The following is a 17,330-nucleotide window of genomic DNA, read 5'->3' as shown; positions in this document are numbered from 1 at the left end:
TATCTGAAATTTTATCAGGGCTACCTCAATTCTGGACATATTGTCCATTATAACTCTTCTTATATTATTAAGAGGAATATAAGAAATACAAATAAGATTGAACTATAACGTTCCTCAGCATCGTGCGCCATTTAATAGAATCTTTTGCTATAAATTCTGTGTCTTGAGAGATCTGCCCTGCTGAGCTCTGCACCAGAACCCAAAGAAGGTGATGCATTCACCCTCCCTTCCTTACCTATTGTGGTAAAAATTGATAGCTTTTAATCCCCAGAATTGCTGTATGTTAGTTTTAAGTGAGTAGGAAAAATGACTAAGGGAAAAGGATTACAAGAATTGTAACCAGCAGGGCATTCCTCTGCAGCAACGGATATGCCTGCGGCCGCAGCGTTCAGCTCTGTGAATACTCCAGGGGACTTGCCTGTGGAGTTGAGCCTGGTCTCAGAATTCGTGAAACTCTGAGAGAAGATCGATGGAGGAGACTGGACCCGTGCTGGAATCAATCTCAGCCATGCTACAGAAGCATAATCATGAAATCCACCGTCTCAGGCAGCATGTCATGCAGGTGGAACAGTGGAGCGCGGCTTCTGAAACTGCGGCAGAATCCTCAGCGGGTCGGGTCCTGACCCTGAAACAACAGGTACAGGCCTTAGTAGAGCAGGTTGACGACCTTGAAAATCGAGGCCGTCAGAAGAACATCTGCTAGTCGGCTGCTGGAATGGGAAGAAGGCCAGTTCGTCAACTTCTTGGAGCAATGGCTCCTGCAGTTTTTGAAGCTGGAAGTCGGAGCGGGCCAGGTGCAGGTCGAGTGAGCCTGCCGGGTCGCAATGCACATGCCCGGATTGGACCAGCACCCCTGCCCGGTCCTAGTGCAACTCTGGTACTATAGAGATAAACAAATGGTGCTGGAAACTTCGGGAGCACTGGGGAAGGACCCACAGGCTCTGATATACAAAGGATCACGAATTATGTTTTTCCAAGACTTTTCTGCGGCTGTGGTCCGCAAGAAGAAGGCCTTTGATAAGGTAAAAGAAAGCTGAGGGACTTCAATATTAAGCACTCCGGAAGATATCCGGCAATATTGTGTTTCAGCCTAAGAGGGTCCGTTTTTAATTTTGACTCACCGGAAAAGGCAAAGGACTTCCTGGACACCTTAAAATAGACTGGCTGGTTCAAATAATACTGACAATAGTGTTCGCTTTGTTTTCTCTGTAGTTTGCCTGGTTCACTTGGTTTTAATATGTAGGGTTCCCATTTTTTCTCTCTCTTCTCCTTTCATCCTCCCCTCCCATTATCCTTTGTTTTTCTATCATTTCCTTTTTGTTTCTCTCTTTAGTACGGGATGGGGGTGGTGGGGGTTGGGGGAGGCAGGGGTTTTAATTTTTTACCAGGATTGCCTAGTGTCAAAGTATGGATGGGATGGATTGAATGGCAACTTCTAATTTTCTTGTTGTAAGATGAGTGTAATTTTTTTAAACTTTGTTTTGCCTGGGTTTGGGATGTGGCTTCAGCTAGAAGAAGCCATGGAGGGGTTAGTGTGTAAAAATAAGCCCCACCTGTGGGCAAGGGGGAAAGTCTCTTATTTATGTTATATATTGGTTCATTGTAGAAGTAGTTATACAGTCATAGAGATGTACAGCATGGAAACAGGCCCTTCGGTCCAACCTGTCCATGCGGAGCAGATATCCCAACCCAATCTAGTCCCACCTGGCAGCACCCGGCCCATATCCCTCCAAACCCTTTCTATTCATATACCCATCCAAATGTCTCTTAAATGTTGCAATTGTACAGCCTCCACCACATCCTCTGGCAGCTCATTCCATACACCTACCACCCTCTGTGTGAAAAAGTTGCCCCTTAGGTCTCTCACCCTAAACCTATGCCCTCTAGTTCTGGACTCCCTGACCCCAGGGAAAAGACTTTGTCGATTTTTCTTATCCATGCCCCTCATAATTTTGTAAACCTCTATAAGGTCTCCCCTCAGCCTCCGACACTTCAGGGAAAACAGCCCCAGCCTGTTCAGCCTCTCCCTGTAGCTCAGATCCTCCAACCCTGGCAACATCCTTGTAAATCTTTTCTGAACCCTTTCAAGTTTCTTAATATTTTTCCAATAGGAAGGAGACCAGAATTGCACGCAATATTCCAACAGTGGCCTAACCAATGTTCTGTACATGACCTCCCAACTCCTGTACTCAATACTCTGACCAATAAAGGAAAGCATACCAAATGCCTTCTTCACTATCCTATCTACCTGCGACTCCACTTTCAAGGAGCTATGAACCTGCACTCCAAGGTCACTTTGTTCAGCAACACTCCATAGGACCTTACCATTAAGTGTATAAGTCCTGCTAAGATTTGCTTTCCCAAAATGCAGCACCTCGCATTTATCTGAATTAAACTCCATCTGCCACTTCTCAGCCCATTGGCCCATCTGGTCCAGATCCTGTTGTAATCTGAGGTAACCCTCTTCACTGTCCACTACGCCTTCAATTTTGGTGTCATCTGCAAACTTACTAACTGTACCTCTTATGCTCACATCCAAATCATTTGTGTAAATGACAAAAAGTAGAGGGCCCAGCACTGATCCTTGTGGCACTCCACTGGTCACAGGCCTCCAGTCTGACAAACAACCCTCCACCACCACCCTCTGTCTTCTATCTTTGAGCCAGTTCTGTATCCAAATGGCTAGTTCTCCCTGTATTCCATGAGATCTAATCTTGCTAATCAGTCTCCCATGGGGAACCTTGTCGAATGCCTTACTGAAATCCATATAGTTCACATCTACTGCTCTGCCCTCGTCAATCTTCTTTGTTACTTCTTCAAAAAACTCAATCAAGTTTGTGAGACATGATTTCCCACACGTTGACTATCCTGAATCAGTCCTTGCCTTTCCAAATACATATACATCCTGTCCCTCAGGATTTCTCCAACAACTTGCCCACCACCGAGGTCAGGCTCACCAGACTATAATTCCCTGGCTTGTCTTTACCGCCCTTCTTAAACAGTGGCACCACATTTGCCAACCTCCAGTCTTCTGGCACCTCACCTGTGACTATCGATGATACAAATATCTCAGCCAGAGGCCCAGCAATCACTTCTCTAGCTTCCCACAGAGTTCTTGGGTACACCTGATCAGATCCTGGGGATTTATCCACCTTTAACCGTTTCAAGACATCCAGCACTTCCTCCTCTGTAATCTGGACATTTTGCAAGATGTCACCATCTATTTCCCTACAGTCTATATCTTCCATATCCTTTTCCACAGTAAATACTGATGCAAAATATTCATTTAGTATCTCCCCCATTTTCTGTGGCTCCACACAAAGGCTGCCTTGCTGATTTCTGAGGGACCCTATTCTCTCCCTAGTTACCCTTTTGTCCTTAATATATTTGTAAAAACCCTTTGGATTCTCCTTAATTCTATTTGCCAAAGCTATCTCATGTCCCCGTTTTGCCCTCCTGATTTCCCTCTTAAGGATACTCCTACTTTCTTTATACTCTTCTACACTATACTATTCACTCAATCTATCCTGTCTATACCTGACATATGCTTCCTTCTTTTTCTTAACCAAACCGTTCAATTTCTTCAGTCATCCAGCATTCCCTATAGTTACCAGCCTTCCCTTTCACCCTGACAGGAATATACTTTCTCTAGATTCTTGTTATCTCATTTCCGAACGCTTCCCATTTTCCAGTCGTCCCTTTACCTGTGAACATCTGCCTCCAATCAGCTTTCGAAAGTTCTTGCCTAATACCGTCAAAATTGGCCTTTTTCTCCAATTTAGAACTTCAACTTTTAGATCTGGTCTACCCTTTTCCATCACCTATTTTAAAACAAATAAAATTATGGTCGCTAGCCCCAAAGTGCTCCCCCACTGACACCTCAGTCACCTGCCCTGCCTTATTTCCCAAGAGTAGGTCAAGTTTTGCACCTTCTCCAGTAGATACATCCACATACTGAATCAGAAAATTGTTTTGTACACACTTCAGAAATTCCTCTCCATCTAAACCTTTAACATTATGGCAGTCCCAGTTGATGTTTGGAAAGTTAAAATCCTCTACCATAACTACCCTATTATTCTTACAGTTAGCTGAGATCTCCTTACAAGTTTGTTTCTCAGTTTCCCTCTGACTACTGGGGGGTCTATAATACAAGGAGAAAGTGAGGTCTGCAGATGCTGGAGATCAAAGTTGAAACTTTATTGCTGGAACAGCACAGCAGGTCAGGCAGCATCCAGGGAACAGGAGATTCGACGTTTCGGGCACAGGCCCTTCTTCAGGAATGAGCAGAGAGTGTTCAGCAGGAGAAGATAAAAGGTAGGGAGGAGGGACTTGGAGGAGGGGAGTTGGAAATGTGATAGGTTATAATACAATCCCACTAAGGTGATCATCCCTTTCTTATTTCTCAGTTCCACCCAAAATAACTTCCCTGAATGTATTTCCGGGAATATCCTCCCTAAGCACAGCTGTAATGCCATCCCTTATCAAAAATGCCACTCCCTCTCCTCTCTTGCCTTCCTTTCTATCCTTCCTGTAGCATTTGTATCCTAGAACATTAAGTTGCCAGTCCTGCCCATCCCTGAGCCATGTTTCCGTAATTGCTATGATATCCCAGTCCCATGTTCCTAACTGTACCCTGAGTTCATCTGCCTTCCCTGTTAGGCTCCTTGCACTGAAATAAATGCAGTTTAATTTATTAGTCCTACCTTGTCTCTGCCTGCCCTGACTGTTTGACTCACTTCTGTTCTCAGCTGTACCTGTCTCAGATCGATCTCTTTCCTCACTATATTCCTGGGTCCCACCCCGCCACCTTGCTAGTTTAAATCCTCCCAAGCAGTTCTAGCAAATTTCCCTGCCATTAGTCCCATTCCAATTTAGGTGCAATCCGTCCTTCTTGTACAGGTCACTTCTACCCTAAAAGATATTCCAATGATCCAAAAATGTGAATCCTTCTCCCGTACACCTGCTCCTCAGCCATGCATTCATCTGCTCTATCCTCCTATTCCCGCCCCCAATAGCTCATAGCACTGGGAGTAATCCAGATATTACTACCCTTGAGGACTTTCTTTTTAAATTTCTGCCTAACTCTCTAAAATCTCCCTTCAGAGTCTCAACCTTTTCCCTTCCAATGTGGACAATGACCTCCTGCTGGCCCCTTTCCCCAGTGAGAACATTCTGAACCCTCTCTGAGACATCCTTGAACCTGGCACCAGGGAAACAACACACCATTCTGCTTTTTCTCTGCTGGCCACAGAAATGTCTGTCTGTACCTCTGACTACAGAATCCCCTAACACAATTGATCTCTTGGAAGCCGACGTACCCCTCATTGCATTAGAGCCAGTCTCAATACCAGAAACTTGGCTGTTCGTGCTACGTTCCCCTGAGAATCCATCATCCCCTAAATTTTCCAAAACAGCATACCTGTTGAAAGGGTATATCCACAAAAGACTCCTGCACTTACCCTTCCTGGAGTTAACCCATCTATGTGACTGTATCTGAGTCATTCCCCCCTTCCTATAACTGCCATCCGTCACATACTGTTGCTGTTGCAAATTCCTCAACACTTCTATCTGTCTCTCCAACGGATCCACTCGATCTGATAAGATTCGCGTCCAACAGCGTTTATGACAGATATAATCCGCAGTAACCCTTAAACTCTCTTTAAACACCCACATCTGACAAGAAGTACATATCACTGCAAAGACCATTTTTGCTCCTTCACAATCTACCCAGAAAATAACACCGTCTTATTCCTCTACAAACACTGCCCCAGATTAAATTAATAGCTATGACTTATATTTTAAGTTTAATCAAGTGACTTATCTCCAAAAACATATCATCAAGAAAGAATCCACTATACTCAGTTGTTAGAAGTTTTGATGTGGTAGTTTTGATAGTTGTATTTTCAAGTTTATATGAACTGTTTACTGTTTTGACTCGGCACGCTATGAATGGGGTTTTTCCTCCTGCAAGGTCACGGACCGTTTTGGACGGCTGCAGCTAACTGTTCATTTAAATGATGCACCTGGAATGTTAAGGGGAGTCATTCACCAATTAAAAGAAGAAATCTACTTTCAAACCTTAGAAAAGAAAGGATCGATGTAGCCTTGCTTCAAGAAACACATCTAACTGATAAGGAGCACTTAAAGTTACAGCAAGGAGGGTTCAGCCGGGTGTTTTTCTCATCCTTAAATTCAAAAAGTAGAGGAGTTGCTATACTCACTCAGAAGAATCTCCCATTTTAACTGTTAGACCAAATTAAGGACGAATATGGGCGGTTTATAATTCTTAAAGCTTTAATACATGGAGAGGTGTATGGGATCTTGAATGTATATTGTCCCCTGGCACACCCCCTCAAATTTTTAACAGATGTGCTTTCCAGGATTGATGTCCCTTGGGGTGCATCATACAATTATGAGGGGAGACTTTAACTGACCTATTGACCCCGAAGTGGACAAGATGTCTAGAGGTCTTGCAAGCATATCCCTGCAATCCAGGCAGCTGGTGGACCTGAACAGGGAGCTGGGGATTGGTGGATGTGTGGAGATGTCTTCACCCTGAGGGTGGGGGGGGGGGGGCGGTGTGAAGTGGCTAGAGTACGTGTAAGCATTACCAACTGACCTGTATAAAGGGGATGTGTTTTCTGTGTTCAGGGTCTCTTTGAATCGACTTCACATGCCTGCGAAGAGTGTCAAAGAAGTCACCTAGCTTGTACAGGCTTTAAAAAACTTTAGCTGTTTGCAGAAGTTGATGTGCACAGACTGCATCTTGTGTGTGAAACCTTGGAAAAAGAACTTAACATATCTATCCTCCATCCATGAGTTCATATCTTGGGTTTTGTTTCCAAATATGGGAACTTAACAAATCTTTTAAGAATCCAGGTATACTATATCTGTGAGCTATCTCCTTTTTTAATCTTAACTACTATTTACATCCTTGAGAAAACTAATGAAAACTAGTAAAACTAATAAACTAAACATTGTTTACTTGGACTTTTGTAAAGCCTTTGACAAGGTTCTGTATGGCAAACTAATTTGTAAAATGAGATCACGTGGAATTCATGATAAGTTTGCCATTTTCATACAAAATTGGTTTAAAGTAGGAGACAGTGTGATGGTGGAGAGTTGTTTTTCTGACTGGATGCTTGTGAGCAGTGGTGTTCCACAGAGATCATTTTATAAATGATTTAGATGAGAATATAGACAGCATGATTAGTAACTTTGATGACACCCCAAGATTGTTGGTATATTGGACAGTGACAAAGATTATCTAAAATTACAAAGATAGCTTGATCAATTGGGTCAATGGGCTGAAGAGTGGCAGGTGGAGTTTAGTTTGGATAAATGCAAGGTATTACATTTTTCTAAAACAAAGGTGAGACTTACACAAACAAAAGTAGGGCCTTGGGTAGTTGTAAAACAGAGAGACCTCAGGGATCAGGATCATAACTCTTTGAAATTTGCATCGCATATAAATAGGGTGGTTAAGAAGGCATTTAGCATGCTTGCCTTCATTGCTCAGACCTTTTGAGTACAGGAGTTGGGACATTATGTTGAGATTATACGGATGTTGGTGAGGCCTCTTCTGGAGTACTGTGCCCAGTTCTGGTCACCCTGTTTGATTAGATTAGGTTAGATTACCTACGTGTGGAAACAGGCCCTTCGGCTCAACAAGTCCACACCGACCCTCCAAAGACTAACCCACCCAGGCACATTCCCCTACCCTACATTTACTAATGCACCTAACACTAGGGGCAATTTAGCATGGCCAATTCACTTGACCTGCACATCTTTGGATTGTGGGAAGAAACCAGAGTACCCGGAGGAAACCCACGCAGACACTGGGAGAATGTGCAAGCTCCACACAGACAGTCACCCGAGGCGGGAATCGAACCCGGGTCCCTGGCGCCGTGAGGCATCTTTTATTGCTTGCATGCAAGCAGACCCAAGCAGCAGGGTCAGAGAGCCCTTGCCTGGAGAGTCTGAAGCAAACATTTTTGCTATAAATTCTGTCTGATGATATTGTTCCACAGTTATCTATTGAAGAAGCAGCGCTTCGAAAACTAGTACTTCCAAATAAACTTGTACTATAACCTGGTATCATGTGATTTATATGGTTAGCCAAGTTGGTGATTTTCTCTGAGTTATCGGGGATTCCTGACCTGTTGAGAGCACAAGTGCCACCTTTCTCGGCTAAGATCCAGTCCAGAGCTATGTGATTCTGCATAGTGGTGGCATGTATAGCAACCATTTCATCATTAATCTCACCAAGGGCCTGAGAAGTCTCATTGGATATCTGTTCTAGGATAGCTGCCATATTGATAGATTCTCTAGCTAACTTGGCTGTACTGTATGGGGGAAGCAAGTTAGCAAAGAATAGTTCTGATTCTGTAATTGCCTTCTGTAGTAGTTTGTGAACTGTGGACTGAATTTCAGAGAAGTTATAAAAGTGATGCACGAATGGCTCTACAAAAGCACGGTAACAAGAACCTGCCCATAAGGGGGGCAACCAGTCATGTGTCCACAAACAAAATACATGCCATTGTATGGGACAAACGGAGTAATATAGTTAGAAAACCAGACATGGTCAAACGTTCCTGATGACATGAGGATGGAAGTAAGTTTAGGTGGAGGCCAAGGGTAAGGCATGACTTTAAAATATTGAGTACAATTGCTGTGACCTGCAGATCAACCCCTAGGATCAGATCTAATGAGGCAAATAGAGCCTGCTGGTTTTCCCACCGTTTGATGTATTGGTGATGGTGGCAAATGGTGTGTATGAAAGGTATCAAACTTGAGTTGATACCAATTCTTAAAGACTGAATGCCAATTATTTTGGGCATGATTAATGTCTACCCAATATATCCCTCTCTCCACCAACACCCTCGAAGTTTTCAGGGAGAGTTGGGCACCACGGGGTATGGAGTGTTTTATTTCCCCCTTCAGTTCTATTTTAATTTACTCCCCTGCCACCCCCTTCACCTTTTTTGATCACGCAGCATTGCCCTTTGATGAGAAAGGCACGGCTTGTCACTGGCCACTCGTGTGTTTCCTTTCTCCCTGGTGGTGGAATATAAATAAAGATTTCTCCACTCATTTCTTCACTGTGTCCTAATTTGCGCACACACGATATGGGTGCTGGGAAAAAAAAAGCACTAACATTGTTAGGTGGTAGTGTGGCGTTATATATGTATATGTAAAGCCATGAGATTAGAAAAAAAAATCCCTCTCTCTGCAGAAGATATGACAGCCCTGCAAACCCCAGTCATCAGAGATTCATTCTGGCAAGTGACCCATTCTGCCACTTCAGATACATTGAAAGCAATGGGTCTGAGGGGAATGCTGCCTTTTGAATATATGGAAACATGTGAGTAAACCCAGCAAGTGGAGCTGGTAAGTATGACTAGCATACATATAGGACATATACAAAAAGGTATTGATGCCTTACAATCAGTCCTTTCCCCACAAGGTGAATCAGTGTGGTTATAAGTCCCAAAAATAACAGCACCTTTATGGTAAATCAGAGATCATGGTTCTTTTAATGAGAGATATAGTGGAAGTGTGACAGTCTGTGTGCACTGCTCATTTTGCCTAGCCCTTCTGGGGATGATCTCAGTGCTGGCTTAACGTGTGATGATGGATCCATGTGGGCTTTCCTTCTATCTTCACCGCCATGTGGGTCACCAATCGTATTTGGAATGGCCCTTCCCACCTGGACTCCAAACAGTTGTTTCGGCAGAATGAGTTCACAAACACAGTTCACAGGTTGGTATATGTGACAGCCTTCTTTTGTGACTTCTTGTTGGGCTTCAATAATCTGTGAAAACTTTAAAAGATTTGGTTAATGTTATGTAGTAGTTTAACAAAGTTTCATCCATGCTATAGATGTCATTGGCTTACTGGTAAGAGGAGCATTTATTGGCAGTTTCAATCAGTCTACCCATTATCATCTAGTGAGAGGACAGTCCCGTTACCCTGTTAGGACTTGATGTCATTAACAGAAGTGTGAAAGGTAGTGCTTCTGGGCATTTTACGCCAGTTTTTGCACTTAGCTTTGCTATTTTGTTCTTTAATATTCCATTGCACTACTCCAGTTGACTGGGGTGTAGTAGAGGCGTGACGGGTGGTGATTGCTCTGTAGTCCTTTTGAGCAGTTCCTTAACCACCTATCCGGTAAAATGTGGACCATTGTCACTTGATATTTGTTCTGGCACTGCAAAACAGGGTGCTAAGTCTCACCGTGTGATCTTAGCTACCATTGTAGTGTCATTTTTCCAGATAGGGTAAGCTTCCACTCGCTGGAAAATACATCTAGAATAGCTAACACGTAATTAAAGCCCATGCATTTAAGCATTTGAATAAAGTCCATTTGCAAGTTTGGGACTGTGAAGCAGGCTTGACTCGCAGAGTTTTCCTCATATTATATTTTTGAAATACCACGCACTTATCGTTTCAGGTATCATTGCGAAACCATGCCAGGATTGCTGTATAGTACTATCATCCCCCCCCCCCCCCCCCTTTGCCCACATACCTAAAATGGTCACACGTGCAAACAAGCAGGGTAACAAGGCAGAGGGTGCCACCACGTGGCAATCATGAGAGACACATAAGCCGTCTGGCCATTGGAGACATCCTGCAACTTGCCATGCAGATTGTTCAGTAGTGCTAGGTTCTGACTGAAGGGTGTAAATATCTGCAAGGGAAAGGGTGGAACTATCAGGGGCTGCTGGGCAAGGCATAGGTGTACCACAATGCCAGAATGTCCTGCGGCTGCTACATTGGCTCCAAGATCAGAGTGAGAATTTCCTAAGGAGATATTGTCAGTGGAATTAATGTGAGCCAAGCATTTAACAATAGCCAGAGCCGTTGGAAGTTGTACGGTCTTCAAGAGGTTCTAAATAAGTGGCCCATGTTTAACGGGAGGTCCCCAAGAGGTGAAGGATCCCTCAGCTTTCCAAAGTTTACCAAAGCCATGCACCACCCCGAAGGCATAGCGGGAAACCATAAAAATGGTGGCCATCTGACATCTAGCGAGGATACATGCATGAGTGAGGGCAAAGAGGTCTGCCTCTTGAGCCTAACATGTACAGGGAGGGAAGATTCGACAATCTGTGTACAGGTAGCATAGCCAGATTGCAAACCCACTGTGGGAGAAGTCATGCAGAAGCTGTCCATGTAATATGATGTCCGGATCGAAGAGCAGGTAATCCTGCAAAGTTGACCTCTGACGGATAGTTGCTTGGATGGCCACTTTAGTCATGCAAGTCCCCATCATCTTCAGTGGGCAGAAGAGTTGCTGGTTTTAAAATGGTGCAGCACTTACTAATGATAGAGGTATCCGACTAGTGCGCGGGTAGTTTGGGCTACAGTGAGATGTTGAGTTGCTAAGGAGGTAAGTAGTGAGTCCACAACATGTGGAACATGTAGAGTGACCTTCTGGCCCAGAGTGATGGATTGGGATGACATGACCCATGATAGGGTGCCGCCACTGCTCCCAGGCAGGCAGGAAGTCCTCTGGATATCAGATCCAGCTGAGTGCTATAATAGTCAACGGTGTGGTATCTGTTGCAATGTAACTGAGTCAGGACTGCCTGAGAGAATCCTTTCGACTTGAAGGCAAACAGATGGAAGGTCTTGGTAAACTCTATGTAGGTGTGCTGGTGAGGGTGGATTTAAGACAGTCAAATGCTGACTCCACTGCCAAAGTCCATATAATTGGTCCAGGGCAGAATGGTCGAATAAGTCTTGTAGAGTTCGGCTCAGCTCAGCATGCCCAGGAGTCCACTGTTGGCAGTAACCTGTCATTTCTAAAAAGTGTACTGGGTCTCTTTTGGTGGTGGGTTTGGGAATCTTGAGGATGGCTTCAATGCACTGACATTGCCCGTAGTGTTAGGTGAAGGGGTAAATGTAGGGGAATGGTCTGGGTGGGTTGTGCTTCGGCAGGTCGGTGTGGACTTGTTGGGCCAAAGGGCCTGTTTCCACACTGTAAGTAATCTAATCTAATCTAAAGGACAGCAGTCGTTTGTTTCTGTCCAATACATGGCCAAGGTAGGTGACTATGGTTTTACAGAATTGTAGGTTTTCTTTAGATGTTTTATAACCCTTGTCAGCCAATGACATCAGGAGGGTGAGGTTGGCAATTTCAGAAGCCTGGTGATTAAGAGGGACAAGGAAGAGGTTATCCACATACTGGATAAGGGTAGAGCCACAGGTAAAACTGATATCACCAAGGTCCTGCTTCAGGACACGTGAAAGGATGATGGGACTCTCCATTTCAGCCATGGGGAAAGCATGTCCAAGTGTATTCCTTGCCTTGATTGGTGAAGGTGAAGAGGTATTGCGAGTCCTGGTGGATTGGAGTAAAGAATATTGTCCCATAGAGGTGCACAACCATATAGTATTTCGAGTCAGGTGGAATACATCTGAGAATCGTGGCTGGTTTTGGGACCACTGGGAAAGCAGGGATGACAGAGGAATTCATTGCCCTAAATGTTTGGACGAAATGCTGGGTTTCTTCACTAGCAAGTTGAGTGTATTGCACAATCTGACTGTAAGGATAATGACATCTTGCTGGAGGAGGTCAGTAATGGGGCCGATCCCTACCTCAGCTTCCCGACTGAGTGGATATTAGGGCCTTCGAGGGTGTGGCTTGGCGGGGTCGATTTTAACCTTAAAGAGCTCAACCAATAAGATGCGCCCTACCTCGTTGGGGCAGGTTGCCCGTAGGATACTGGGGAACTGGGCCAGAGATTAGAAGAAAGGTGGTGCTGGGAGCACTTTAGATGATGTGGCATTCAAATCTGAGTGTCATACTGTGCTTATTAGCGGGTACAAGTGTCAATTGAAGCAAATGTTCAATGAGAGTATCTACTATGCTGTCATCAGTCTGCAGTCTGCAGGGTGGCTGTGATTGTAACGTGTAAATCATGGGGCCCCGATCCTTTACCTCGAATCAGAGTGCGACGTTAAGAGTATAGTGGAGCGGTGTTGAAAGAGACTGGATGTACAGAGACTGGGCATTGGGAGGCAGAAAGACGCAGAAGGCAATACCTTCCTTTCAGACATAAAAAAAGGGAAAAGTCATAAAGAAAGATTCTTGTCAGTGGTCCTTGCCTCATATTCCCGGTTACCACCTGAACTATCATAATACGCAGTACAGTGGAAGTGGCAGTGCCATGTGGAAGTGTCCAGAATGTTTAACTGCAAGTGAGACCAGATCTGAGGGAGATCCAACAGTCATAGGCGTGCCTGGAGAATCGACGGAGGGAAGGTCTTATTAATCACATACCACCAGACAATGGGGCATGAACCACTAGTAACTTACTGTAGAAAGAAATAGGCATTACTGTAACGTTGCAATGGAACCTGCAACTCCATGCCCGTTGATGTGCAAACAATGGATCATTCTAGTTTGTAGAGCAGATCTCGTCCCAGGAGATTGCAAGGAACATTATCTGCAATCAAAAATTGGTGTTCCCCAGTCCAGCCCTGTATGCTTACACATCACATCCTCTGACATGGGTAGGTCAATGGCTGTCCTGGAGCCCTACAGTCGTAACTGTACGACACAGAGAAGGGCAATCCATGATTTTCAGAGTAGAATATCTACCAAGAAAGTCAGAGGTTTTCCCTTAACAGTGACAGAAACAAATGGCTCCTTGGTTTGTAATGATTCACATTGAATGAGTTGAAAGGGTGACAATATATCTTTTATCTGGGAATGGCACCTTTTATGGTTGCTATTGTAGCTAGTGAGGATGGGGAAAAGGGTTGGTGATAGTAACAGGGACAACATTCCCCTCTGAGCCATTTGGGCAATACCTTGCCCAGTGGCCAGGTTGGCCACATACAAAGCAATTTCCATCCCGTGGGCTGGGTCTACCCACCCTCGTTCCCGACCTCAATGATTCCTTGGGTGGTCATGGGACTGTTTAGTGGCCCCAGCAAGAAGGTTGCAATCAGACCACTCCTTATCCTTTTGTTGCTGATGCTCGAACTGGTGCCGACAGCATTGCAAAATACTTGAGATTTCATTCAAATTAGCTATAGCTTCCCATCCAACAGGGTGCAAAACATTTGCTTCATACATGATTGCAGCCTGTTTACAATAATACTTACCAGGGCAGGTGTCCCCACTTCTCACTCAGTAACCAAATATTGCTCAAAGGCTACGCGCAGCCGCTGAACATAGTCACCCACATCTTCATTTGTCTGTTGCATAGTTCCATGAGTCTTTCCCTAATATACACTTTTTGGGTAGCTCTCACCCAAAACTTTCTTCAGATCTTCCCACAATTGTGTTAAACGTTCCTCATTACAGGGACCCTACAGCCAGTTACTTTTACCCTTAACCTGTCTCCAAAAAAGCGTCTATCATCAATTCAATATCTTCACAATTTGGGTTGTAATATTTACGCAAGCTTTCTAACTTTTGTAGGAACTCTTCAATGTTTATTTTTGGTTGGGCACACTTTCGACAATTCTTGAAGTTCCCCCTGAGATTGCTAACCCTTTGGCTTGAAGCACGGGTCTTGGGACCGCGCCTTGTCAGTAAACGAACCAGCTGTGACATAAAAAAGGTAGAGACTTTTATTCCTTTGGTTTGTTTGCCAGTAAGATTTGGGGTTTGTGACCTGTGGTCAAGTACGAGGCAAGCCAATCAGTAGAGACGTTAGTAAAGAAGTAAGTACGGTGAGTGAAGTTACAGAGAAAAGGGTTTAGAGTCCCCTTAATCACATACCACTACCAGACAATAGGGCATGAGCTGCTAGTAACTTGCTGCAGGAGGGCATAGGTATTGCCTTAATGTTGCAATGGAGGGCAGCCAGAAGTGTCGGTACACGTCGGTACCAATGACATAGGTAGAGAAAGGGATGAGGACCTGAAGAAAGAATATAGGGTGTTAGGATAGAAGCTAGAAGGCAGGACAAGCAGAGTAGTAACCTCAGGATGGATACCGTGCCACGTGCTGGTGAGGCTAGGAATAGAGAGCAAGTGCAGGTGAACACATTGCTACAGGGCTGGTGTAGGGTGGAGGGCTTGAGATATGTGGATTGTTGTGATACCTTCTGGGGAAGGTGAAACCTGTACAAGAAGGACAGGTTGCACTTGAACTGGAGGGGCACCAATATCTTGGATGGGAGGTTTGCTAGAGCTCTTCGGGAGGATTTAAAAGTAGATTGGCAGTTGGGTGGGAACCGGAGCTATGAATCAGATGATGGAGTGTGTAGTGAACAGCAAGATACAGTGAGCAAAGAGTCTGTGAGGAGAGATAGGCACTTGATAGAGCAAAGGTGCAGTCAGTGTGATGAGTTGAAGAGTGTCTACTTTTGTGCAAGAAGTATCAAGAATAAGGACGATCAACTTAGAGCATGGTTCAGTACTTGAAATTTTGATGTTGTGGCCATCACGGAAACTTAGATATTGCAAGGGCAGGAATGATTGTTGAATGTTCCAGGATTTAGGTGTTTCATATACTTGTATTCAACTTCCGCCACCAGGAAGAAAGGAAACACCCAAGTGACCAGTGACAAGCAATACCCTTCTCATCAAAGGGCAATGCTGCGTGATCAAAAAAGTGAAGGGTAGTGATTAAATCAAAATAGATTTGGAAGGGGAAATAAAGCACTGCACTCCGTGTTGCCTACCTCTCCCTGAACAGCTCGAGGGGTTTAGATGTTTCAAAAGGAATAGGGGAGGGGAGATAAAAGAGGTGGAGGGGTGGCATTGCTAATTAGGGATAGTATCACAGCTGCAGAAAGGGAGGTCGTGGAGGAGGGTTTGTCTACAGTGTCAGTATGCATGGAAGTCTGAAACAGGAAAGGAGTAGTCACTTTATTGGTAGTTTTCTACATACCCCACAATAGCAACAGAGGCCTGGAATAGAAAATTGGGATGCAGATTTTGGAAAGGTGCAAAAGTTGTTGTCATGGGTGACTTTAATTTTCCTAATATTGATTGGAACCTCCTTAGTTCAAACAGTTTGGATGGAGCAGTTTTTGTCAGGTGTGTCCAGGAAGGGTACCTGACTCAATATGTCGGTAGGCTGACTAGAGGGGAGGCCATATTGGGTTTGGTGCTTGGCAACGAACCATGCCTAGTGTCAGATCTCTTGGTGGGAGAGCATTTTGGTGGTAGTGATCACAACTTCCTGACCTTTACTATGCTTATGGAAAGGGATAGCAGCAGACAGTATGGGAAAGTATTTAATTGGGGGAGCCTTAATTGGGAAATGCACAATAGAAATGTGGAGGTTGTTAAGGGAGCACTTGCTGATAGTGTGACAAACCTGTCCTGCACTGAGGCAAGGAAGGGATGGTAGGTTGAAAGAACCTTGGGTGACCGGGGTGTGGAACATCAAGTCAAGAGGAAGAAGGAAGCTTACTTAAGGTTGAGGAAGCAAGGATCAGACAGGGCTCTAGAGGGTTAAAACATAACCAGGAAGGAACTGAAGAATGGACTTGGGAGAGATAGAAGGAGGTATGAAAAAGCTTTTGCAGGTAGGATTAAGGAAAACCCTAAGACATTCTACACTTGCATGTGAAGCAAGAGGTTGGCCGGAGTAAGGACAGGGCTGATCAGGGATAGCGGAAGCAACTTGCACCTGGTGTCGGAGGTGATAGGGGAGGTCCTTAATGAATACTTTGTTTTAGATTTCACTACTGAGAGGGGCCTTGACATTTCTGAGGACTGATGTGTTTGAACAGGTTGATGTTAAAAAGGAGGATGTGCTGAAAATTTTGAAAATCCACCACCCTCTGTCGTCTACCTTTAAGCCAGTTCTGTATCCAAATGGCTAGCTCTCCCTGTGTTCCGTGAGATCGAACCTTGCTAATCAGTCTCCCATGGGGAACCTTGTCGAAAGCCTTACTGAAGTCCATGTAGATCACCTCCTCAATCCTCTTTGTTACTTCTTCAAAAAACTCAATCACGTTTGTGAGACATGATTTCCCGCGCACAAAGCCATGTTGACTATACCTAATCAGTCCTTGCCTTTCCAAGTAATGTGTACATCCTGTCCCTCAGGATTCCCTCCGACAACATGCCCACCACTGACGTCAGGCTCACTAGTCTATAGTTCCCTGGCTTGTCCTTACCACCTTTCTTAAACAGTGGCACCACGTTTCCAACTTCCAGTCTTCCAGCACCTCACCTGTGACTATCGATGATACAAATATCTCAGCAAGAGGCTCAGCAATCTAGCTCCCCACGAGTTCTAGGGTACAACTAATCAGGTCCTGGGGATTTATCCTCTTTTATGCATTTCAAGACATCCAGCATTTCTTCCTCTTTAATATGGACATTTTTCAAGATTTCTATTTCCCTACATTCTA

At 44.5% G+C, this 17,330-nt stretch overlaps 1 protein-coding gene across 5 annotated transcripts in view; it reads left to right on the top strand.

Moving 5' to 3' along the window:
- The window catches only part of rpgrip1l (RPGRIP1 like), a 225,810-nt gene that overhangs the window by 6,955 nt on the left and 201,525 nt on the right, over window positions 1–17,330 (top strand). The window contains exon 1 of one of the 5 annotated variants that reach the window (XM_087995906.1): window positions 313–1,022. The exons of 3 other annotated variants lie outside the window; for them this stretch is intronic. In XM_087995906.1, coding sequence (XP_087852032.1) covers window positions 825–1,022 — 198 coding nt within the window. In that variant the 5' untranslated portion in view covers window positions 313–824. Of the gene's footprint in view, window positions 1–312; window positions 1,023–14,440; window positions 14,577–17,330 lie in introns of those variants that run through there. One more of the 5 variants, XM_087995907.1, reaches the window with a different exon arrangement.

Source organism: Chiloscyllium plagiosum, unplaced genomic scaffold, assembly GCF_037043375.1.
Source record: "Chiloscyllium plagiosum isolate Xiang-an unplaced genomic scaffold, Cpla_swu_hap1 HiC_scaffold_17, whole genome shotgun sequence".
NCBI classification, from domain to species: domain Eukaryota; kingdom Metazoa; phylum Chordata; class Chondrichthyes; order Orectolobiformes; family Hemiscylliidae; genus Chiloscyllium; species Chiloscyllium plagiosum.
Note: the sequence above shows the minus strand (reverse complement) of the source record. Positions and strands in the feature narration are given on the sequence as shown.